This window comes from Onychostruthus taczanowskii, unplaced genomic scaffold (assembly GCF_017590055.1).
Source record: "Onychostruthus taczanowskii isolate IOZ18803 unplaced genomic scaffold, ASM1759005v1 scaffold210, whole genome shotgun sequence".
In the NCBI taxonomy this organism is placed as follows: Eukaryota; Metazoa; Chordata; class Aves; order Passeriformes; family Passeridae; genus Onychostruthus; species Onychostruthus taczanowskii.
In genome coordinates this window covers 275,340-299,744 of record NW_024499352.1, presented here as the reverse complement: position 1 = coordinate 299,744, position 24,405 = coordinate 275,340, and the positions used below count along the sequence as shown (strand labels likewise).

The following is a 24,405-nucleotide window of genomic DNA, read 5'->3' as shown; positions in this document are numbered from 1 at the left end:
ATGGGAATGCTGCAGTCAGTAATACTGAATGCTTAAAAAAAATCCAAACACCAAAAAACACCCCACCCACCACACCCCCTCCCCACCAAAATTAAAGCTCTAGAGCTACAAGTCTTGTCCAGATTTGTTGTTGCTAGAACAGGAGGTAGCTACTGGAACCCAGAGTTTGGATTCAGCTTTTCAGTAAGTTTGTTTAGCTACAGAAAACTTTACAAAAAATTCGTTTTCTTAGTGATGTTCTGTCCATGAGAAGCTGTGGCAATTTTCCAAAGTGCCTTGGTGAGAGGCAGATCATGTTTTGAGCTTTTTAACAAGCAGTGTAATAAACTCCAGGAGTTCTCTTGGCTGGTGATAGACAGGAGACGCTTGTAGAGGATATTTTCTCTGTGGATCTTGTACTAGTTATAATTAATAAGAGTATTTGATGTTGCAAAAGTATTGTTGCATGTTTTAGGCGTTTGTGTGAGCTGTGGCATTGTATAAATGAGCTGAAATGCAAGAGGGTTTTTATCCATCTAATGTGTTTTTTCACTTGAGTGTTACTGTCAAGCATCAGTGATCTGACACTTGGAAGCTCTCAACTGAAACAATACTATTTGTAATTGAAATCTTCCTGAGTCAATTACTGGTTTTTCTCTTTCTTAACAGTTATTTCAGCAAAACTAAAAGAAAAGAATAAATGGTTTGGACCTAGCCCTTATGTGGAAGTCTCAGTAGATGGACAGTCAAAGAAGACAGAAAAATGCAACAATACAAATAGTCCAAAGTGGAAACAGCATCTTACAGTGTAGGTTTGGTTTTATTTTCCTGTTTATTTGCGCTAAATTAAAGCAATTGACAGTGGGCTTGAAGATTGTGTTTTTATTTTAAGCAAGGAGTCAAATGTTGCATGAGATGGTGGCATGTATAATTTTTAGAGTAAATATAGTACAGTCTGAAACAGATATTTACGAACTGTTACACTCCTTGTATTTTGTATTGCTATGTGTGGCATATTAAAGGAGCTCTAATTCTGTGAGTAATAAGGACAGTAACTTGATATTAAAATTGATGGTCCTATGCACATTTTTGTGGTCATGTTTAAAGTTACAGCTTTCAGAAGTTCTGTTGCTAAAAGTGTAGCTGTTCTTTGTGTCTCACTGTGGTGTACCATGCCATAACACAGGTAATTGGCTCTCTCTTGTACACCTCTGGATTCAAGCACAAATCTAAAATTGCAAATTAATTTATGCAAATAGTTAATACAAAACTAACATCAGAATCAAGATGATTCTTGGCCCAGTATTTGTGTTGTGAATAAAGAAGATACACGAGTTCTATAAAATTTAGTTTTCTCTTAATGTCACATGGAACTCTGGGTTAAAGATCAGTCTGTGCTTGCACACTGGGCAGGCACTTTTCACAAGGGCATGCTGGGTGGGATATTAGGAAGAAATTCTTCCCTGAGAGGGTGCTGAGGCCCTGGCACAGGTTGCCCAGAGAAGCTGTGGCTACCCCATCCCTGGGAGTGTTCAGGTCCAGGCTGGATGTGGCTTGGAGCAACCTGGGATAGCAGAAAGTGGGGTGGAATGAGATGGGCTGTAATGTCCCTTCAGTGCAAACCATTCAGTGATTCTTTGGTTTGCTTGTGCTTAAATTGTACATTATTCTTCTTGAAGCATTTGGAACGTTGCCTGAGGAAAACTGTTTTTGTATCTGTACCTTTATTGTACTTTAGATTATTGTGAAGTTGTAGTTACTACTATTTACTACATTACTTTGCACTGAGATATATTAAGAAAAAGAAAATCTTGCACTTTATATGCATATAAGTGTAGATTAGCAGAATTTTCTGTTACCTTCTAAAGCTTTCCTTTTTCTCTTTCATTTTTTAATGGGAATGTGTGTGGTTTGTGCTGTGCAAATCCACACAATAATACATGTGCCATTTTTACTCTTGTTGAGTAAGAGCTGAGCACAGACACCCCCTGTATATCAACTTAATTGGAAATTACACTGAAGCTGCATGGAGCTTAGTGAAGTAAATTGGTTTTTAGGAAATATATTGGCAAAGATGCCTATATTCAGATTCAGGATAAAAAGGAAAAGTGTGGCGGCTTTTGCAAATGAAGGGTTGGCTGTATTGGGGTTCTCTCCATGGAGTTTGTTAGGTGGATCTTCTGAAGGGATTGGCTGACTGTGAAAGTCTGGACTTATCAATCGTATACAGCTGAAATTATCCACTGAGAAGATAAGCAGTCATTTGTACCCATTTCTCACAATGAAAATAATTTAAAGCTATATAAATGTTAGAATATTCCTTATAGAAAAAGAATATCAGCATTAAAAATTACTTTGAAGTTGTTGTCATGGAACTTACTGTGTATTACTGTGTTGTATATGCTGGTAGTTTTTCTATATTTCCCTTAAAATAGTAATAATAAAATATGTATTTGGTCGATGAACAGTCTGCAACAATCTTGATTGACATGACATATCCAGGTGACATGAGCATGTGATAATTGGAAATTGTTTATGTTACCACCATTATTTCTTTGTTTTTAAATTACTTCTAGTGACATTGGTAGTAAATGGCTCAGTTCACCCCCCTCCCTACCAACAAGTGCCCTTACAGTGCTCAACTTTTTCTTTTCAGAATTGTCACTCCTGTAAGTAAATTAAACTTTCGAGTCTGGAGCCATCAAACATTAAAGTCTGATGTCCTTCTGGGAAGTGCAGCTCTGGATATTCATGAGACATTGAAATCCAACAGTATGAAATGTAAGTCTGAGCTGGAGAGTGCCTCTGGGTTGTCTGTTAGTGAACATGAATGCTGCGTGCACCTCTGGAAATGGCCCTTAAGGGTTCCTTTTAGTGTGACTAGTTGCTTTTATGAGCTTCCTACTACTTTTTCAGTTACTTTTGTCTTTTTTGGTTATACACAGCCTGCCATGGTGTCCCTGGAAACAAGATGTTTCTTGCTTTGCTAGTGTGTGCAAGATTGAGTGAAAGAGAAGAGTTTCTTTTATAAGCTTAAAAATTCAAGCTATGGTTTGAATTCTGGTGCTAGACTGGAAATGTGTAAAGTTATTTTTGTTCTAAATAGTGCTATGGGGTATGTTGTATTATTTCATTAATCTAGGATCTAGTTAGGCTTTGGGCAGTATGTGCATACTGAGCAACTTGAAGGAGCAGTACAGAATTGTACAGACCCATGCCAGCACTCGGGGCTGCAGCACAGAGCTCTGTGCTGTCCTGCTTTTGTTCTGTCCTTTAAGGAAGTGTTGGCTTCCCAACTGTCACATGGGTGTTGCAGATGGAGAACGCTGACAGCAGTGAGAGCTGCTCTCCTGGCAGTGCTGTCCTGCTGAATCTGGGTGAAAATCCCCATGGGTCAGTGTTCTTGCTGTCTGACACCAGGCACCTGTTGGTGCTCACTAGGGTTTGTTTCAAACCCTTTAGGCAAGAATGTTTATTTACAGTTCCGTTTCACTGAAAACTCTGAATATACCATTGGTCTGGGGAGATGATGGAAAATGTTCACTACTGAATGTGAATCTGGATGTCATTTGGTAAATGTGAACCTTTTTAGTCAGAAGACAGAAATTGTATCTGCTCTTAATCAAGGATAAAGTGAATTACTTCCTAACTCTATATTGAGGGCAGGTGCATTAATTGCTATAGAAATGTGAGAGTCAATCTCTGCTGTCATGATAATCTTTTCTAGGCAGCAACAAGATTATGCTCCAGTTTTGCTCTTTTTGTAGAAACAATAACTTTCAATGATGTATGAAAATGCTCAGTTTTACCACACAAAAAAAAAATAATGGAGAGCTAGAGCTGTAGGTCTGGGGAGTGTTTGGGGTTTTTTCCCCCTTTGATCACTGAGGTTTGCAATTGGCTTCTTGAATAAAAGGCCCTTTTTCCTCATGCAGTAAGATAAGCTCCCTTTGTTCTTTTCCAGTGGAGCAGGTAGTGGTGACGTTGCACCTCGTTGGTGACAGGGAGCCAGCAGAAGTGGTGGGAGATCTGTCAGTCTGTCTGGATGGGATGCAGGTCGACCCCGAGCTCCTGACCAATGGGGAAGCCTCAAGTACAAGAAGTGAGTAATTTTAAGTCCAAATCTACATATATCTGCTATGCAAAGCCGTTTTTGGAGAAGCTTTAACACAGTCTTTAAATAAGCACAATAACAGCAATTTCTGTAACTTTCTGTCTATAGAGATCAGAAATCTCATGCATTTTTGAGGTGGAGTCATAGTTCACAGGGCAGACCTTCAGCCTTATTGCAACAAAAACCTGATCACATCTTTATTTTCTGGACTTTGCAAACTGTTATCTAGAGATCCCAAATGTTAATGAAAGCCTCTTGCTTCCCTGAATTTTAACAGCATCATAAACTGAAGAAATGCAAAGTTGGTTTGATCTCATCACCGTCCTAGCAATAAGTATTCTGCTTACTAGGAGATGTGGGTTTATATTAATTTATCTTAAAATAGCTCATTTAAATGTATTCATAGATTTATTTCCCTGTGGAGAACTGCAGAGGGGGATCCACTTTCTGTTTAGTTGGTGTGTACAGTTTTTTAAACTGAAAACTTGAATGCATGTAAAATATCTAATTACAGTAAAATAAAAAGGTAATTTTAATTCCTTTGGAGCAGGACAGTGGAGCATTTCTGAAATACTGTACATTGAGAAGTAGAACTAGGTAAGAGTTATTTTCCTAGAAAGCAACAAGAGACAGTGTCTGCCATAGTGACCAGCTAGACATTTAATTGGCCAGCTCTAGGTGTCTGGGCTGGGGGAGGGCGTGGGGAGGAGGCTGTTAAAGTCCTAGAGGCTTTGAAATTTCATCTGAATATCGTACAAAAATGGAATTAATACACAAATTCTGTAACCATTATTTCTTAGAGCTTTTACTCCATTTTCTTTGCATTTTGTTAAAAGGATCAGTCGCACAGACTGATTGTGTGGAATTTTGTTTGTAAGTAAAAGCTAGATGCTGGGATTTTGTGGGACTGACAGAGCACGGCTGAGGTACAGGGATGGAAATATCTAGTACAAGTACCAAATTTTCCTTTTATACAGTACTCAGTTTTCATCTTTGCTTTCTTGAATTTCCCAAAGTTCACCTGCTGAGAAAAAGGTGGGAAAAGTCATGCAGGTAGTGGAATTGAGTTCTGTTTACAGGGTTGGGTTCAAAACAGCAAGCCCCAAGCTCAGCAGAAGCAGGGACAAGCAGGGGACTGGAAGGAAGTTAATGTTAAAGGAAGGAGTTAAATGTTAAAGTAGCCTAGCACATTGTACAAGCTAAAGGCACTTCAGGCAAATACATTGTTTATGGAGTTTCTTTTAAGTTAAGATTTCTCTTGCTGGGATTTAATTCCTTCCATGCACAGTCCACTGACAACTCATTATCCTTAACCTTTCTGTGACTACATCCTTGTCTTTGGCCTAGATCTGTCTACAGTTCCCATCAGAACTGAAAACTGATTTCTTTATTTAACGACATTTGTTTTACTCTATGGAAATAAAGTATTGGTGCTACCTACATGAATGAGCATTTGTGTGCTGCATATTCAAGGTTTGCAAATGCTGGCACAAAAGGCAGATATTTCCAAGCTGGCTGAATAAGCAGTTGCAAAACATTTGCAAATCTAGGTTGAACTGCTGTAGTGCTTTTGGAGTGCAGCCATATTTTGTACCTGCTTCAATGCCTTTATGTTAAATAATTTACTGAGAAGGGGAAGGGTCTAGGCTAGAGAGCCCCAGAAAATGAAGCCCCCAGCCAACCAGAGAGATTTCAATCAAGTTTTTGCCCTTTCTGCTCTGCCTGCCATCACTGAGAGAGTATGAAAAGCCATCTCCACTTAAAAGAATGAACAGGGCTTTATACTGCTAGAAAAACAGTGTGTGTGTTTGGGAATATTCACACAGTCAAATGATGTCCTGTTACATCTTCCGTAAGGTGGAAGTATTACAGTGGCAGTGGTTTAAAAAAATTGTATTCACACACACAAATAGAGACATGCAAAATATGTACAGCTTTGAAACCCTGTAGAAAAGCAGCACATAGTGTCTCACCTCTACACTTGAAAGAAGTGTGAGCATTAAAGGCTGCTGCTTTCCTTGGAAATGATTCAGAGTATTGCTTATGCTTCTGTTTTATTTTTCTTCCTGGTATTTAAGGTCCTACACAGAGTGAAAACTCCAGAGTAAGGAGTGATACACGGTAAGACCTTTTTCCTTTTTTTTTTTTTTTTTTAATTCTGTCTTCTAGTATTCGCAGTTTTGAAAGAGAGGAATTGTGTGTTTTGTAAAGTAGACAATTAAAAATTTATGAATATGCCTGGCAGCAGTATCTGTTAAGATCTGAGCATGCCCTAAACAAAAATACTGAACTGTTGCTCAGCTCCATTGTCTGGCCACAGTTTTGCCTCCATACCTGACTGATCTTTTTGTGTTTTCCCTTTGTGTTCCTCATCCTTCTCCCAGTGAATACCCAAAGTAAAATATATATTTAAACACCTCACACACCCCACCCCCCCCCCCCCCCCCCCCAAAAAAAAATGGCACTGGTTGCTTTTACACTGGTTTGTTTTATAGTATGAAGGTATCAGAATTATATTTAGCTTTAAGATCCCAAAATCTGTCTGGCACTTACCGTGCACTGATATCGGATTATGAATCTTGCTGCTAGTAGGATAAGAGTGTGCCCAGCACTGTGTTACTTTAATTAGTTCCCAGTACTACAAGTATTTTAAGGATCTGTACAAGGCACAGTACTCTGGGTGACATCTGGAGTAACCAAGCTAAATTTCACTTTTTTCCAGTAGTTTGTATTCTTGGCTGTGTTGTCTGAAGTCTTCCCTTGAAAGTTTGGGTTTTTTCTGTTTTCTTTTTGTATTTGAATGAATTTTTAGATGCCTTGATATTCAGAATACCTGAACATTATAGAATAATAACAATAATAATTACAATGATTCAGTTTTGGTATCAACCAGGGGGCTTCTGGTAGTCATTGTGAGGATCATGTAAATGGTCAGAAAAGTGACTTTCTACAAGGGCATGACATGAAAGAACAAGGGGAGGGGGAATGGCTGAAAAATTGGGGTTAAACCTCCTACAGATTTGAGGTCACTAATGATTTGGACCCATTTATTTTGCGGTTGGTGTAGTATGAATTACATGCACCACACCTGGTATAGAGCAAAAGTGTTTGACCATGACATGAGGGTAAATCAACATGATTTTACTTGGTCCTTTATGACTTGGGGTTTACTTAGCCTTATCTACTGGGTTTTAGTTTGTGTACATTTGAAGGAATGTAATTTTCAAGGTACTGGGTTGAAACTGTAACCTCTTCCTTCATTTGTGATGGCTTATGTGCTTGAGCTGTAAATCCACTAGAATTTTTGTTAACAACCTTTTTGTTTTGCCCAACATGTTCTGAAAATAAAATGCTTTAGACTAAAGATGTAGATACCTCTAACTCTGCTTAAGGAGCTACAAATATATCAGAATAATACTCTGCTAGGTGTAAGTGAACAGCACAGCATGGGTCAGTACTGCTATGTAGCTTCTTAATTCTTGTAAGGTTGTGCAATTTATATTCATAGCTGCTGGTTAAAACCTTAATCCTAAATTCTCCAGCCTGTTCCAAAATTTAGTTTAGAGGAAAAAAATGTATGCATAAGTAAGATTTCTAAAAACTTGTAGCATTTTGTGTGTTCTGAGCATATGCCAGCCCTGTGGAGTAAAGGTGTACAGGCTGTTCTCAGGTGTTGGCTTCTCATCTCATTAGGAACTCATGGGCAGAAATAGCTGAGCAGCAAAATCCAGAGCCTGGACCTAAGGGCAGCTGTATCAAATTGGGAAAGGAAAGAGGAGATTTTGATGACAGATGTTATCTACATCTATTTCACCACCTTTCCATCAACTGAGGTTTCAAGTACCTCAGGAGATAAACTCTGAGTGTGTTTATACAGATGTATAGATACTTGGAATTATTATGAGTGTTATAAATCTCACCTAGTTGTAACTATTGCATTCTAGGGTCTTTCATGTGTCTTTTCAACCCCCCTGAAAGTGTCCCAGGCCAGGCTGGATGGGGCTTGGAACAACCTGGTCTAGTGGAAGGGGGCTGGAACGAGATGATCTTTAAGGCCTGTCCCAACCCAAACTCCTCCATGATTCTGTGATTTGCAAAGTTTCACCTGTGCACTACTAGAACAGTTCTCTGTGTCTTTTCCTGCAAAAGGACTAACTCAAATGGCCTTGAAAACTGTGAGGATGCTGCTTCCAGTGAAAACAAGACTGTTAATGGCAGTGACTCTCCGTTGCTCACAAATGGAAACTGCAAACCTGCCAGACCTCCCAGGCCTGCCAGGCCCCCGCCCCCCACTCCCCGTAGACCCCCGTCGGTCGCCGGTACGTCCATGGGGCTGGGCACTCCTTGAGTGAACATAACTGGTTCTGCTCCTGATGTTTAACTGCACTTTGGATAGTAAATTCTTTGGCAGGTCATTTCTGAAGGGGTATTTTTTAGCTTGCATTCGGTACAAATTGTTTAGTCATTGTTCCTGTTACTGGAAATTTCTTGTTTCCACGTCTGCTCAGGGGTGGTGGCAGTCAGTGATGCTGCTTCAGAGAGTGGAGCTGGGACCAGGAGAACATAAGTGAGTGCTGCTGCAGCACTAAGGCATCCACATGAAGGCTCACAGAATTGCCTCAAGTTGATAATACTGTGTTCTGAGATATGAGTTATTGGTTTCTACAACTGCAGTTGGATTCTGTGAAGCTGCAGCACTTAAAACATTCATTGTTCTTCTCTGCTGAAATGGATAGATTTTTTTAAATCTAGTTATTTAAAACTACCTGAAGGCCACTAATTCTGAGAAGTTACTTGATCTTTTAGGGGTAATTCCTTTACTCCCACACAATGCAGCGTTTCTGTAGTCTCATTATTACAACTGATAAATGCTGGGTCTGGATATACCCTGCAATACAGTAATTACTTTAAAAGATTAATGCAGTGCAGTTAGTTAATGAGACGTGACCTGTGTTCAACTTCTAACCCCACCCACCAAATGGCATTAAGATAAAACTGAAAACATTTAAAGAATGTCTGTGTTCCCCTCCTGTTGTGATTGTTACTTGCCATGCAATATCAAATCTCTTCTTGAAAATTTTATGCTTATCATCACTTCTATTATTGTTCCAAATAATGAATGGAAAATAATTAATTCATTAGTACAAAGAAGTAGTTTTTTATCCTAATTTAATGTTTACAGAATGCAGACAAGGTAAATATTTATCAGAAATACCAAAATGCTGTTGATGGCAGTTCCTGGATTAAAGCATTTTTACAGTGAGACAGAATTGCTGTTCAGTTTTTGTTTAAGCTACAAAATGTAGCTGTGGAAACAGCAGTTCTGGCAGGTTTGCTTTTGTAATGTGTAACTTATACAATGGATTGGTGATAAAAGTCAGTTAAAGGCTTTTTCTCTTCTCTCTCTGACATCATAGCAAGTGCAAATGGTCCTTCATCCACATCCACAGAAAGCGATGGGGCCAGTGCAGGATCACTGGCAGGTACAGCCTCAAATACACCTTCAGAGCAGAGCCCTGAGGGGGCAACAGCTGCAACCACAGCTCCTGCCACTCCTGCACTCACCACTCCCCCGGTGTCAAGACAAGTCCAGCCAGTAAATCCTTCACCTCAGGCTCTTACTACAGTCAGCCAAGGGCCTCTTCCACCTGGGTATGGGTTTAATAACTTCTTTCTCCCTGTGTGTGCTGACTTTTCTGGTTTTGCTTTATTTTACTTACAGTAGGTGTAAGAAACCATAGATAACATCTGCCTTCTGCTGCCTGACAAAATCCCCCAATATGAATTTGGAGGGTTTATAATTGTTTTGTATGGTCGGTCTTCAAGCATTCAAGGAAAGAATTACTTCTGATACTTATCATACGTTCCCATGTCAGTGAAACGTAGGTATAAAATAGTGTGACAGCTCGTTGTCTTCAAATTAAAATAAAGTCAGGTAGGAAAATATTGGTACAGGTAAGTAGAAGAAAAGCTGCTATTGCACTCCTGAAGGTTTGGGTTTCATACTGCAGCTCTTGAGAGTAGTGTGGACCTGCTGCTTTACTTCGGGTGCACGTGGAACTTGTCAGATGGTTGACCACTTGCCTCAAAGCTCTCAACTTTATAAAAGCAGCAGCAAAAACATTTGTGGACACTCTGTGTGAGGGGAAAAAAAAAGCTTCCCAATGTGAATGGTGAAACTGGTGAATTACCTTTCTTGATTTGCAGGTAGTGGAAGCAAAAGGTAGGAGTGGTCTGAATTACCTCACAGGATAACAGAAATAAAGAAGTGGTCTTGAAAACAGCAGTTGTTGCTTTATCATTTTGATTTCAACAGAAATGGTAAATAGCTTTTTATTTCCCCTGTGATGTTATATCTGATGCAAATACAGGGGTAAGTCATTATCCCAAATACTGCATATGCAGAAAATGTGACCAATGTCCTTATGGTGATCTCTGCATATATTTGATGACTGAAAAATATGCCTATGTTGGATTAATGCTACTCTAAAAAAGGGGATTATGATCTGTAGTTGCTTCTGTTCAACAGGTTATTGATACACTTGATACTGAATACAAAATTTTGCTAAAATTTTACGTCTAGGCATGAATTTGAGTTTCTGTTTCTGTACATTCATGTACAATGCTTTTTTAATTTTAGTTGGCATAGAATCACTGTTAATCTGAATGGTACCACTGTGTGCTGCACACTGTTCTGGTGCATCTCATGAGCCAAGGGTTACTTTTAAGCATTTTATGAAAACAGATGTTTCTCATCTTTATGCTGTAGATGAATGGCTGGAATAGTTTGATGTGGAGGAAGATTAAACTTTTTTATCTATTTTCAGTTGGGAGCAAAGAGTAGACCAGCATGGTCGAGTGTACTACGTGGATCATGTTGAAAAAAGAACAACGTGGGATCGGCCAGAGCCTCTTCCTCCAAGGTGAGCCGGCATCAGCCATACAATCATCTCAGATGTCTGGGTTTTTCAGGAATTAATTGCCTGACAGTTTGCTAAAGCTGGAACAAATATTTGAAAACAGAAATGTGAACCCAGTTGCTCCGGACTGTCTCCAAGGAATGCATATGGAAAAGAGTTGAATGTCAAAAAGAGCCAAATCTGAATTTCCTGTCAAAGACTAGGCAAGTGCATCTTTACTGATCGAGAAACAGATTTCACTTAAAGACAGTAGACACCCCCAAGAGTAAAAGAGATCAAAAAACAAAGAAAAGTATTTTAGCATTGAGGTAGCTATCAGCTTGAGCAGGAATGCTCTTGGTTACCTCTTATCTCGAGGTACTGTTTGCTGGCCTTTGATCTTGTCTCAGGGCTCCCAGCTGCCAATTTATTATGCACATAGAAACTAACGTTCGTTATTAAACTTCTCCAGGTCTTGGCATCAGAACAGCCAGTGATGCTAGTTCACAGTTGCTGTTTCTTATTTTGTAACAATATAAGAAAACACAAGAGTTGTTGTGTTGCACTCTTTCATCATCAAATGGTTCACAGACTATAAAGAATTACAAAGTGAAAACATGGGATGGTAAAGAGAGCTTGTTATTAAAGAACAAAAACTGGCAGTCTCATAAATGGAGCCCACCTGTCATGTTTCAAGTTATTTTGAACTTTTTGAGCAGATGAACTTGTATGTTGCTTAAGCTTACTTAGAATAGGAATGTTTTCTTCCAAGTTTTATAAGTAGTACTGATCTCATATGAACTGAAAATTAGGGGGAAAAAAAAACGAACCAAAGAAAATCAAAACAAAACGCTATGCCCAAACCCATGCCCAAACCTTTCTTTTCTGCCGGATCAGAGTGTGAGGAAGTCTTGTGTTGAATAGCTTAAAATGTCAATGGGTTTGCTGTGTTTTAGGCAAAACCAGCAGGCTTGTGTTACGGGCTGGGTGAGATAACTGCAGTGATGCCAGCACATTATGGACAGTGGTCTAGACAGCCCTTGACAACTATTTCAAAAAACCCTGAAAATACAATAAATTGAATGGGTCTGACTTTATATAGTATACAACAAATAGAAGTGATTCTCATAAAAAAAGTCTAGCTCTTGCATAATTTTAGCAGAGGGTGCAAGGAGAAGAAAGCTGCTGATGAGCCCATGCTTTCTGTTCCCCTCCACCACATTGGCCTCCAAGTGCCTCTGAGCCCTTAAATTGCCAGCTATTGACAACTGTGGCTTGTCTTTTCCCCCAAAGCTGGGAGCGCCGAGTTGACAACATGGGGAGGATTTATTACGTCGACCACTTCACCAGAACTACGACGTGGCAGAGGCCGACGCTGGAGTCTGTCCGGAATTACGAGCAGTGGCAGCTCCAGCGCAGCCAGCTCCAGGGAGCCATGCAGCAGTTCAACCAGAGGTTCATCTATGGGGTAAGGAATACCTGGGTGACTGAGGCTTAGGGTGGTTTTGGGGTTGGGGCATGCCTGTGGGTGACCTTCCTCCATAAAGGCAGCACTCTCTTATGGTTTATGATAATGTATCTCTGTGTGGCAGGGAGGGCTCATTAAAATGTTATTTCATCTCCTTCCAGTCAGCACATGGGGTTTAGTTGTCACCTCAATATTGGGCTTCTTGGATTAAATTTGTGTACAGTATTGATAAAGCCTTTGGCTCAAAACAATCTGCAGCTTAGTAATAAGCTGGGTTATTTGTATTGTATCTTGTGTTACCCTGGCCAAACACATGGGAGGTAAGCAATGCATTTCTGCTCTGGGTAAAATGAATTATGCACAATGAATGTTAGGAGAGCAGGGAAATTGAAAATAATCCTTCCTGCACTTTTACTCCATTGTTTGTCTCTGATGAATAGCAGACATTAGATCACTCCAACTCATGCTACTCAGGCTCATCAAAAATGATATAGGTTCTGATTTGCTGTACGTGTGAGAATAAAATGGAGCCTGTGGTGGTAGGGAGAACTGTACTGAGTGCAGGAATGAAGTTTCTGATTGCTCTGGGTGCTGCTGTACTAATTTCCTCCTATGTAGGCAGGGGTACTAAACAAAGAATAATTATTTCTTAGCACTGTAGTTAATTAAGCATGCCAAGGTCAGTAAAATGGAGCTTCTCTGTGGAGGAAAAGAAATAGTGGCATCTTTTCTTATGTGTAACATTAACAAAAATGCATTTACTTCAATAATTCAGGATGGCTATGGTAGAACATCTGGAAAGCACATGACTAGTCATTAATGCCTCATTTGTTCATGTGACTTGCAGAACCAGGATTTTTCATCCACACAGAACAAAGAGTTTGATCCTCTTGGCCCTCTGCCACATGGATGGGGTAAGACTAACTTGAATGTGTTTCATAATGCAATGTAATTAAACATTAAAGCATACTTCTGCCAAATTATTTGTCAGCTGTTCTAAGCTAGTTTTTAAAAATTAAAATCTACATTTTAAATGTTTAAAAATCAGATGTAATCAAATGTGCTGTTGAAACAGAATCCTGACTAGGCTATGCCATTTCAAAGTGGATAGAAACTATAAAGTGTTCTGGTTTACTCCCCTGGTAACAAGTGTAATAGCTGCTTTAACACTGTCATGCTTTTGAGACTTTTTTATTTCCCCCCACCATCCTGTTCCTGCTAAATCAGGCTCCAAATCCTCTCTAAATCAGTCAAACTGCTAAATTCTCTCTCCAAGACAACTCTTAAAGAGTTTTGTTGGCCTGAAAATGTTTTTTTATAGTGACAACTAACTGCTTCTTGATTGAGCCCTCTCCATGGAATAAATTTGTTTCTTGTACTTTACAGGGTTGAGAATTAACAATTAATACAAATTTTGGCAGGGTATAATAAAAAAAATAGAAGTTGAGAACTGCTTTCTGGTATGACTATCAAGCAGATATAAAAATTCAAGTTTTATGATACTTAGGCAAAGCTCTCAGAATGCTGTTGTGGCATTTGGAGCAAGTAATTACTTGACAGAGTTAGACCTGAGTTTTTGGGTTCATCTGCTTTTCAGACAAAACTATTTGGATTTTTAGTCCTGGTATTGCTGCAACTTCATGCCATGAAATTGTTGTTCCCCAGACTTGTGCTTAGGTAGATTACATATAACATTTCACAGAAAGATCTTTAGGCTGGCCGTGTCCAGGAAATGGCAGACTGAATCTCCAGGATTTCTGCTGTCAGGCTCATAGGCAAATGCCTAATTACAGACTTCTTTTGGAAACTGAAGCTTTTGAGCTGTGGTAGTCAGATTTTGATCCATTTTTGTAATTTGTTTGTCTTGCAACACTAAGTAAAAATGGTATGAAGAGCTGCAGAATGGTACAGAGGAGCAAGTCAGGGCATTTCTCATAGGCAGTGTTAGGTCAGTGTATGCCCATGGTTCATCTAAGAGAAAATATAAATGGATTTTCTTGGAAACTGCATTGACTGTGTTTTATTCCCTGCTATAATTTGAACTTGAAGCCCCCTTGTATCTTCTTTATACTTCTGTGTACCTCTGTTCCCTCCTCTGTGTTTGCTTTCTGTGTTGCTTGTCAGGCACATCACAGTATTTGATACAGCTGAAGTTTCCTGTGGACAAAACAGCTCACGCTTTTTCCTGTTTCCAAATAATTCCTCCTACAATTGAAAAATAAATTACATAGTAAGGAGTAGTGTCAATGAAAGTGAAAATATGTTGGGCTAGAGGAGGTACAGAGAAACCTGAGAGCAGGAAAGGCTGGGTCTGGTGGTTGATACTGTATATTTGATGTAGTCTCAGCAATGTATTAAAGAGGGAATTGAATTTCTTCTCCTTTTACGTCTTTTCAGAAAAGAGAACTGACAGCAATGGCAGAGTGTATTTTGTCAATCACAACACACGAATCACTCAGTGGGAAGACCCCAGGAGTCAGGGGTAAGACATCAGTTGAAGCTGCTTGTATGATGAAAATGTAAATGAAATTAAAATGTAACAAAGTAAGTGAGAGTGGAGTGAGCCAGGAATTGCTGCCCACAGGTGTGGCATGGATTGTGCTATACAAACATCAGAAAGCTCAATAAAAAGTTGAGATATTGGCCAAAATGGAAACTGTCACAATATTACTGTGTCATCCTACAATTACCAAGAAAGCCTAGGTCAACAGTAAGCAATAAACTCATTCCCCAGGACAGCTTCTACTTTTCATAAGTAATCAGTTACATTTGTCTAAACATTTGTGTCATTGGAGGAAGAAGAGTTTTCCTTTGTAGGATGATAGGATGGTGCAGAGTCTTGAGTAAGACTTTGGTTGTTTCCCACAGAGGCATAGAATGACAGAATGGTTTGGGTTGGAAGGGACTTTAAAGCATCTCGTTCCACTGTCCTGCCATGGGCAGGGACACCTTTCCCTATCCCAGGTTACTGCAAGCCCTGTCCAACCTGGCCTTGGACACATCCAGGGATGGGTAGGAGACCGAAAAAAGACAGACCTAAAAAACTGTAGCACCTTTCCTCACACTTCTTTAAAAAAGGAGGAATAAAGGAGACAGAGAACTTGAGGCACTACTAGAAACACTAGAGTTCTGTTTGTTTTGGGCTCTGTAAATGCAAAGTCTTTGAGGTAAGCAATGGAGGCACGAAGTTGAGGGTGAAGTGTGTTCATCCTAACTGCTGTTTGAGCTGAAAATGTCTGTTTGGTGAAGCAGCTTCACCTGTCCTCCATGGAGGAGGGGAAGTGCGACAGCCAAGGCTGTGTGAGGGGTCACAGCTGCAGCCACTCACCTCTGCAGCAGCCAGCTGTGGAGAGCACTTACTCTTGGAGCAGCCTAGCAACAGAATGTTTGGGCTGCACAGTCAGGACATGGTATTTATGGAGAGAAGCCACTGGGGAGCACTTCACAGTGATACTACTCAGGTCTTCCAGATGTATCGAGATTTACTTTTGTGTATAACAAAACTAAGTTGGAAATTGGCAAAAAAACCCCCACATGATCAATATTTGCATTTTCTTTTATTTTTTGTCATTCTGAAACATTTTTGGCTGGGATTACGCATGAGGTACCAAAAGCTGCTGGGATTATGCATGAGGTACCAAAAGCTGCTTATTAAAATTTTATCAGTTTGTGAGTAAAAGCCTCATAGTTAGAAGATAAAATTCTGTTATTTGTGAAGGAAACAATAAACCTTGCTTACACTTTTCCCTTAAGGTGTTTTCTTTGCCTTTATTTAAGGTTTTGCAAGCAAATGAGCTAATGTGTACTTCACCAGTCATTTTGGGCTAATTGGGAGCTGACTGCAAATTTAGGAGGGGTGGCGGGGGAAGCTAAAATAAATCCAAGCGGAAAGTTTCTCAATCTGTAGAGTTTCTAGATTTTCTAAGATACTTACTGTCTCAGGTATTACTCAATTGACATAATGGATTCAGTTGATCTATTACCATGTATTTTCTTGTATCCGTAGTCAGTTAAATGAGAAGCCCTTGCCAGAGGGCTGGGAAATGCGGTTTACAGTGGATGGAATTCCCTATTTTGTGGATCACAATAGAAGAACCACTACATACATAGATCCCCGCACGGGCAAGTCTGCTCTGTAAGTGTTCTTAACATTTTACTAAGGTTTCCAAAGGTGAAGTTTAGCACACATCAGTTTTTAAATATTTATTTTTTTCCTCTTACTACATTATTAGCTAGGAAGGTTTACATGGAGCAGTGCTTCTTAATTACCTGGGATTTTTCATTCACTGAAAGTCCCTGAAGAAGGCAGAGTTCTGAATACTGCAGAATCCTTCTTGCTACATAGTGTATGAGATTTGAGAGTAATGGAGGAGCTGCATCTGTCTTGTTGATGACCAGATCCCTTAGAGTTACTAGTCTCTCTCTTTGAAAGAGACCTAACCCTTTCTTTTTCTGATTTGTTTTTTAGGAACTAGAATGAGGTTGAAACCAGAATTTACCTCCCAAGTTAATTGAATGTCACCCCTTCTTTATTGTTAGAATCTTTTTTTACAGTCAGTATTAGGCAGGAAGGTTTACATGGAGCAGTGCTTCTTAATTACCTGGGATTTTTCATTCACTGAAAGTCCCTGAAGAAGGCAGAGTTCTGAATACTGCAGAATCCTTCTTGCTACATAGTGTATGAGATTTGAGAGTAATGGAGGAGCTGCATCTGTCTTGTTGATGACCAGATCCCTTAGAGTTACTAGTCTCTCTCTTTGAAAGAGACCTAACCCTTTCTTTTTCTGATTTGTTTTTTAGGAACTAGAATGAGGTTGAAACCAGAATTTACCTCCCAAGTTAATTGAATGTCACCCCTTCTTTATTGTTAGAATCTTTTTTTACAGTCAGTGTTCAGGAAGTGTTTCAGATGTACTGTTAAGCATTCCACAGTTCACAAAGGAAGATTTTTCTTAGTTTAAAAACAAGAAATTACACCCCAAAATCAAAAAATGTGACTAGATAGCCAGCTAAACCATACAGCTGTATAACTAATACATTTGCAGGCTTTTACTTCAGTTACAAAAACACTTGGAAATTCATTCTTTTCCTGCTTTTGGTTGCAGAGACAATGGACCCCAGATAGCTTATGTGCGTGATTTCAAGGCCAAGGTCCATTATTTCAGATTCTGGTGTCAGGTATGGAATAATTTTTTGGCAATATTTGCTTGCATTTTTGGTTTTGCTTACATGCTTTCAATGCCTTCTTCAGTGCCTTCCAATAAAGGGAGTCAAACTACTCTAAGGTTAAAGGTGAGTTAAATTAGGAGGGAGTAAATGCAGGAAATGTATAATCTCATGTACACTTTAAAGTGATGTAACTTTTGGCTTTAAATGTTTTAGAATAAAGGAAAACATCACTTTCCCTACTTTTTTTGAAGTGGTGGATTTCTGAATAGTGTTTTCTTGCTGCTGTTAATACAGAAATATATGGAGGCACAGTTTTTTTAGAGTTAATACAAGGTTTACTTTCTATATGTATACCCACTTCAGGCAGAAAATGCAGGGCATTTGCAACACAACAGACGTATCTAGGCACTGAGGCATATACTGTGGTGCACATAGGGTACTCTAACATAATATCAAATTCCAGTGTGTCAGTCTTGGTCCTCTAAGCTCCTTATATCAAGAGATGAAGTAACTTGATGTTTAGGAAAAAGTCTTTGGTTTAAATGTTCCAGTTTTCAGGAGTCACTGAATTATCCTTTGAAAATAGTGGAGAGACTAGCCTTGTTTTTCACTTAGAATTTTGTGCAGTATAGCCTGAATATTCTAATTTTTTATTAAATTTGTAGAATCACAGAATGGTTTGAGTTGTAAAGGGCCTTAAAGATCATTTCATTCCAACCCTCTGCCGTGGGCACGACACCTTCCACTACCCCAGGTTGCTCCAAGCCCTGTCCAGACTGGCCTTGGACACTTCCAGGGATCTGGGACAGCCACAGCTTCTCTGGACACCCTGTGCCAGGGCCTGCCCACCCTCACAGGTGCTGGGAATTCTTTCTCAATATCCCTCCTAATCCTGCCTCTGGCAGTGGGAAGCTGTTCCCTGTGTCCTGTCCAGGCCTTTGTCAATAGTCTCTCTCCATCTTTCTTGTTGGTCCCTTCCAGGTACTGGAAGGCCACAGTTAGGTCACCCTGAACTTTCTCCAGGCTGAACAATCCCACTTCTTTCAGCCTTTTCTCACAGGACGAGGTTCTTCATGTGTCTCATCAGTTCTGGGCTAGAAAGCCTTCCTCAGCTGAAATATGTTATTGATCTTCATGTTTTCCAGTATCTTGTGGGAGTGCAATATTTAATCTGTTCTGAGCAGCAACTGGAGGTGTGTTCATGTCACTGTAGATAGCAGTATTGGAACCAATTTGTTCTTGGATTAAATTACAATTTAGATACCTTGATTGCTGGGTTTGTTTTATATCTGTTGGTGAAATTCAACTGTACCCTTTAATATATGCAACAAATAGCAGTCCAAACTGAGTATGGAAACTTTAAGTGATTGTACCCTTCACATCTAAAAAATTTCCTTTCAGCAACTGGTCCAGGTACTGGAAGGCCACAGTTAGGTCACCCGGAACTTTCTCCAGGCTGAACAATCCCACTTCTTTCAGCCTTTTCTCACAGGACGAGGTTCTTCATGTGTCTCATCAGTTCTGGGCTAGAAAGCCTTCCTCAGCTGAAATATGTTATTGATCTTCATGTTTTCCAGTATCTTGTGGGAGTGCAATATTTAATCTGTTCTGAGCAGCAACTGGAGGTGTGTTCATGTCACTGTAGATAGCAGTATTGGAACCAATTTGTTCTTGGATTAAATTACAATTTAGATACCTTGATTGCTGGGTTTGTTTTATATCTGTTGGTGAAATTCAACTGTACCCTTTAATATATGCAACAAATAGCAGTCCAATCTGAGTATGGAAACTTTAAGTGATTGTACCCTTCACATCTAAAAAATTTCCTTTCAGCAACTGGCAATGCCACAGCACATATCTCATAGGAGAGGTTCTTCATGTGTCTCATCAATTCTGGGCTAGAAAGCCTTCCTCAGCTGAAATATGTTATTGATCTTCATGTTTTCCAGTATCTTGTGGGAGTGCAATATTTAATCTGTTCTGAGCAGCAACTGGAGGTGTGTTCATGTCACTGTAGATAGCAGTATTGGAACCAATTTGTTCTTGGATTAAATTACAATTTAGATACCTTGATTGCTGGGTTTGTTTTATATCTGTTGGTGAAATTCAACTGTACCCTTTAATATATGCAACAAATAGCAGTCCAAACTGAGTATGGAAACTTTAAGTGATTGTACCCTTCACATCTAAAAAATTTCCTTTCAGCAACTGGCAATGCCACAGCACATAAAGATCACAGTGAGCAGGAAAACATTATTTGAAGACTCATTTCAGCAGGTATTGTGTCAAAACATGGGAGTAATGGGCATGAAAAGTAGTGTTACTAAATTTATTCTCACATGTCATTTTTGAACCTTTGATATCTTGCTAATGTTACTTTAAGTCAGAGTAACAAAAAAAATACTAATTTAATAGTTAGGCTGCATTCACACTTACAAGATCATGCTAAAATATGTAGTTCTGGCACTGATTTATCTGACAAAGGTGATTTTTTTTCCCCCTCAGAATGATTTAAAATCTGAGTTGATTTTGAGGAGACTGCTGGGGCAGAGCAGCACTCCATTCTCAGGATGTTTTTGTGTTGGGCTTAGGTTTGTGCATTTTTCTTCACAATGTGTGAGGAAAAACATATAATAAATTGAGTCTGGTTGTCTTAAAATGAGTAAGTTTTTTTTAAAAAACAAAAATTATTAAATCTATTTGCATTATTAGGAGTGAAGTTTCTTATTAATCTCTGTACACCTGAGGTTAAAATGTTAAGGTTTTCTTAAGGTCTGTAGACCCTGATTAAATTTTTTCCAAGTTATTAAATGCTCTAGTGCTTGTTAGAAAATAGTAATAATTCTATAGCTGTTTCCTTAAAAATAATTGATTGTTTTTCTTTCACTAAGATAATGAGCTTCAGCCCTCAGGATCTCCGGAGACGTTTATGGGTTATTTTCCCTGGTGAAGAAGGTTTAGATTATGGAGGTGTGGCAAGGTAAACTACACTGAAATGGCAGATAATAACTTGTTCTGCTAGTGGTGATGTGAAGGCTTCCCCAAAGTGCTTAACTGCAGTGCTTTCACAATAGGAGTGAAGTTTATTCGTTAGCTGGGAACATCTGAGGAAGGCAGTTCTGTAACATGTTTGCATGTCTTAAAACTGTGTAAAATGATTTTCAGTTTGCATTAGGAGTTACTTTAATCATCTCTATGATTAAAGAGATGCAGTTTACTGAACTAAAGTGAGCCTTTGAACCAACTGTTAATGTCAAAGTAGAGTTTATTGAAAAACTGAAGAGAAATCTACATTTAAATCCAAAGTCTTGACTGGAATGTAACTGAGAAGTGCATATGTTAATTGGCATTGCCTAGCCCTGGATGTTTAGATCAGTGGTAGACTTGTAATGTGCTCATTTAGATAAGAGTGGGCTTTATCCAAGCTTGTCTATCAGTTGTGTATCATTGCAACTTTGCATTTTAGTTTGTAATTTGCTGTAGTTTCCCTTTGGTGTCAGTGTGGGCCAGCTGCTCTCTGGGGAAGGAGGGCCAACAAGGGCCTGAGTCAACATGAGTTAGCTACAGTAATTTCTGCTGTGATTTATTTTGAAATGTGTTTTTATTGTTTGTATGATTTCAGGGAGTGGTTCTTTCTGTTGTCACACGAAGTCTTGAACCCCATGTATTGCCTGTTTGAATATGCAGGGAAAGATAACTACTGCTTACAGATAAATCCAGCCTCTTACATCAACCCAGACCACCTGAAATACTTCAGATTCATCGGGAGGTTCATTGCCATGGTGAGTCCTAAAGCAGGAAGCAGGTCTGTCCTGTAATTTTCCTATAAGTAAATACCGTGCCATCAGATGGATAATGAAAAAATCCATTTTTGAGCTGACAATATCAGGTGTTTTGTCTATAACTCCTGTTGGTATAAGCTACTTCAGCATATTGGCAGTGATGGTACTCAGGATGGTTTAATTCTTTGGCTGTCAGATTTCATGGGCACAGAGAACGAAATGTTGTCATATTAAGTACTGAAGCATCCTTTGCATTATTTTGTCTGTTTTTGTGTTCCTCAGGCTTTGTTCCATGGGAAGTTCATTGACACTGGTTTCTCTCTGCCATTCTATAAACGTATCCTAAACAAGGCAGTAGGACTCAAGGATTTAGAATCTGTTGACCCAGAGTTTTACAACTCTCTCATCTGGGTAAAGTGAGTTTGACTTAATTTGTTCTTGAAATAGCAATATAATCTTTTTGGTTTTCACTTCTGCCAGGAAGTAGGTGTAAATCTATTACTAACAACCCCACAGAAAAATATAATCTAACATTGCAGAGCAGTATGGAATTTTTACTGGGACTTTAGATACAAAAAGAATGATTTGTTCATGCAGAGCCTTTCTGATTAATCGAATATTCCGTGCAGCATCTCGTGTTGTGTTTTTATTGGCTGTTATTAATTCTAGTTAGACATACAGATGTGACAGTGTTGAACATGGTTACAAATAAAATGGCTTGAGTAAATTTGACTGAGACTTCTCAGGTAACTGATTAAAAGAAATCAGCAAAAACCCATTTAATGTTTCTCTAGTACTGGTTTAGTTAGAAAACAAAATGTTTGGTGCTACAAGAACATGAAGTTAACAAATGTAGTTTATTATTTACTACCACACAATTCTTCTGTTAGTCACACTTGCAATTTGACTTCAAGGTTGGTATTGAAGATTTAATGCTTTAAAGAAGTTCTAGCTGTCCTGGTATTTTTGACCCAAGCTTAATGATTTCAGACCATTCCTACCTGCAGCCTGCCATGTCTGCATGGTCAGGCACCTCTCTCTCCATGCTCTTGTGGAGTCCTCCTCTTACACTTTTTTGCAAATTCCTCTCCAGAGACTAGCAAGTAAAAAAGATGTGGCGTTTCTAGACCACAGTTATTTTGGAATTGTGTATTACAGATATTTTAAGAAATAATTTTTTCAAAACCCCTTTCGATCTAAAGCATTGTAATTTTGTACTGATTTTGTCATAGGAGGATGCCACATGTTTTAATCTGTGGTTGATGTGCACCATTTATTTCAGTAACACAGATTTTTTTTTTCTTTCAGTTAAAAATGTTAACAAATATATTAGAAGAAAAAGAAAGACAAACCGAGTAAATTTCTTTTCTTCAGCTATAATAAAAACAATTTTGCAGAAAAATTAGTCTTTCTTGTGACTCAAGACAAAACATTTCACTTACGAATCACACTAAGAATAGTTTTAAACATGGTTTGAAAAAATTCATAGAAGGTATGAGAACAGATTGGGTTTTGAAATGCAAAACTAAATATAAAAGCCAAGATTTTCATCTGTAGTAGTGATTCTTGGAAGGTCCATATTAAATACTGAGGAGCAGAGAAAGCAGCATGAGATGTTTGAGAATTGAGATAGGAATTTTGTTTGGTTTTCACAGTAGTATGTTCTGCACTCCATGGATGTGCTGCTCTTGTGCCTTCATTTTAATTCAAAGCAATTTCTGTAGTGATAGAAATCTTCTAGGCTGGAGTGCAGAAAAGGCTTTGCCCCTTTGAAAAATCACTTAAGGATGTGAAAATTGGAGAAAAGTCTTCAGACCTCCAAGGGCTGCAGAGTCCTCTCAGTCCAGACCCAAATTCAGTGTAGCTGGGCCTGCTTTTCTGTAGTGCTGCTGGAGGTACCCCTGAGGAAAGGACTGCCCATTTACACGGGAGAAGAGCCATGTCTGTCAGGACAGACATAATTTTGTTCCTCACAAAAAAGCAAATTTTATAACTTTGCAGGAAGCATTCCTTGCCACTTGTATCAGGGGGCTGTTTTTCTTGTTCCCACAAGTTTGAGGATTTCACAGATTGACTGAGTTTGGAAGGGGATTTAGAGAGGTCATCTGCCAAACCTCGGTGCCCAAACTGAGCTGGAGCATGTAGCTTTCATTTTAAAAGGGATGGGTGATGAAATAAAATCAGGCTTTCATCTGAAGCCTTCCCTCCTCACCCAGAGTTTCATGCAGTACCATATGTTTTGGAAACATGAAGTTCAGAAGTGCAGTCGCATCAATAAACCACAGCCATGTTTTCAAGACTGGCATTGCTGTGTTGGGTCAGGATAAATATCTGGATTTTGCACTGGATTTTGGAGGAAAACCAGCATCAAAACCTCTGTGTAAACAGGGCAGTTCTTCACTTTCCAAAAGCATAAATCAACATATAAACTCCAGGACTTCTGGCAAGGCCATAATTACTGTGTAAGGAACATATCTTTATCTTGACTATTTAACTCCAAACCTTCTACCTTAAGGTTCTTCATACTCATCTCCTTTGCTGTGTGCAAGTTCTCAACAGTTATTTAAAACTGTATTTTTTTCCTTCCAGAGAGAATGATATTGAAGAATGTGGCTTGGAAATGTTTTTTTCTGTTGATAAAGAAATACTAGGTGAAATCAAAAGCCATGATTTGAAGCCAAATGGTAGCAACATTCTGGTCACAGAAGAAAATAAAGAAGACTACATCAGGTAAGAATAAGTGAAGACTTTAAAATACTCTGTCATTTTCTTTCTTTGAGTTCTAGCAACAGAAGACTGTCTGTGTCATCTAAAGCATTGCTGAGCAATTGCTGATGATGGCAACAAGTGGCAAGTGTTTGGATTTCATCTTTGAAAGAGGAATATTGATAGAAATACGTTTCTAAAATCCAGTTTTCCTAAAGATCATGGCTGGAAGAAAGTCCACTTTTTTCCTAGAGTTTTCTCAGTGTAGCAGAATACCATAAGAATTGT

The 24,405-nt window shown here is 39.0% G+C and overlaps 1 protein-coding gene across 4 annotated transcripts in view; it reads left to right on the top strand.

The window, feature by feature from the left end:
• The window catches only part of ITCH (itchy E3 ubiquitin protein ligase), a 59,591-nt gene that overhangs the window by 27,367 nt on the left and 7,819 nt on the right, over positions 1-24,405 (top strand). For all 4 annotated transcript variants that reach the window (XM_041404505.1, XM_041404506.1, XM_041404503.1 and 1 more), the window contains exons 3-19: positions 649-787; positions 2,636-2,760; positions 3,944-4,081; positions 6,172-6,214; positions 8,243-8,412; positions 9,511-9,745; positions 10,921-11,016; positions 12,286-12,460; positions 13,308-13,374; positions 14,858-14,942; positions 16,467-16,595; positions 17,566-17,638; positions 19,835-19,906; positions 20,521-20,609; positions 21,252-21,411; positions 21,694-21,827; positions 24,001-24,141. In XM_041404505.1, the coding sequence (XP_041260439.1) occupies positions 649-787; positions 2,636-2,760; positions 3,944-4,081; positions 6,172-6,214; positions 8,243-8,412; positions 9,511-9,745; positions 10,921-11,016; positions 12,286-12,460; positions 13,308-13,374; positions 14,858-14,942; positions 16,467-16,595; positions 17,566-17,638; positions 19,835-19,906; positions 20,521-20,609; positions 21,252-21,411; positions 21,694-21,827; positions 24,001-24,141 (2,071 nt within the window). The remainder of the gene's footprint in view (positions 1-648; positions 788-2,635; positions 2,761-3,943; positions 4,082-6,171; positions 6,215-8,242; positions 8,413-9,510; positions 9,746-10,920; positions 11,017-12,285; positions 12,461-13,307; positions 13,375-14,857; positions 14,943-16,466; positions 16,596-17,565; positions 17,639-19,834; positions 19,907-20,520; positions 20,610-21,251; positions 21,412-21,693; positions 21,828-24,000; positions 24,142-24,405) is intronic.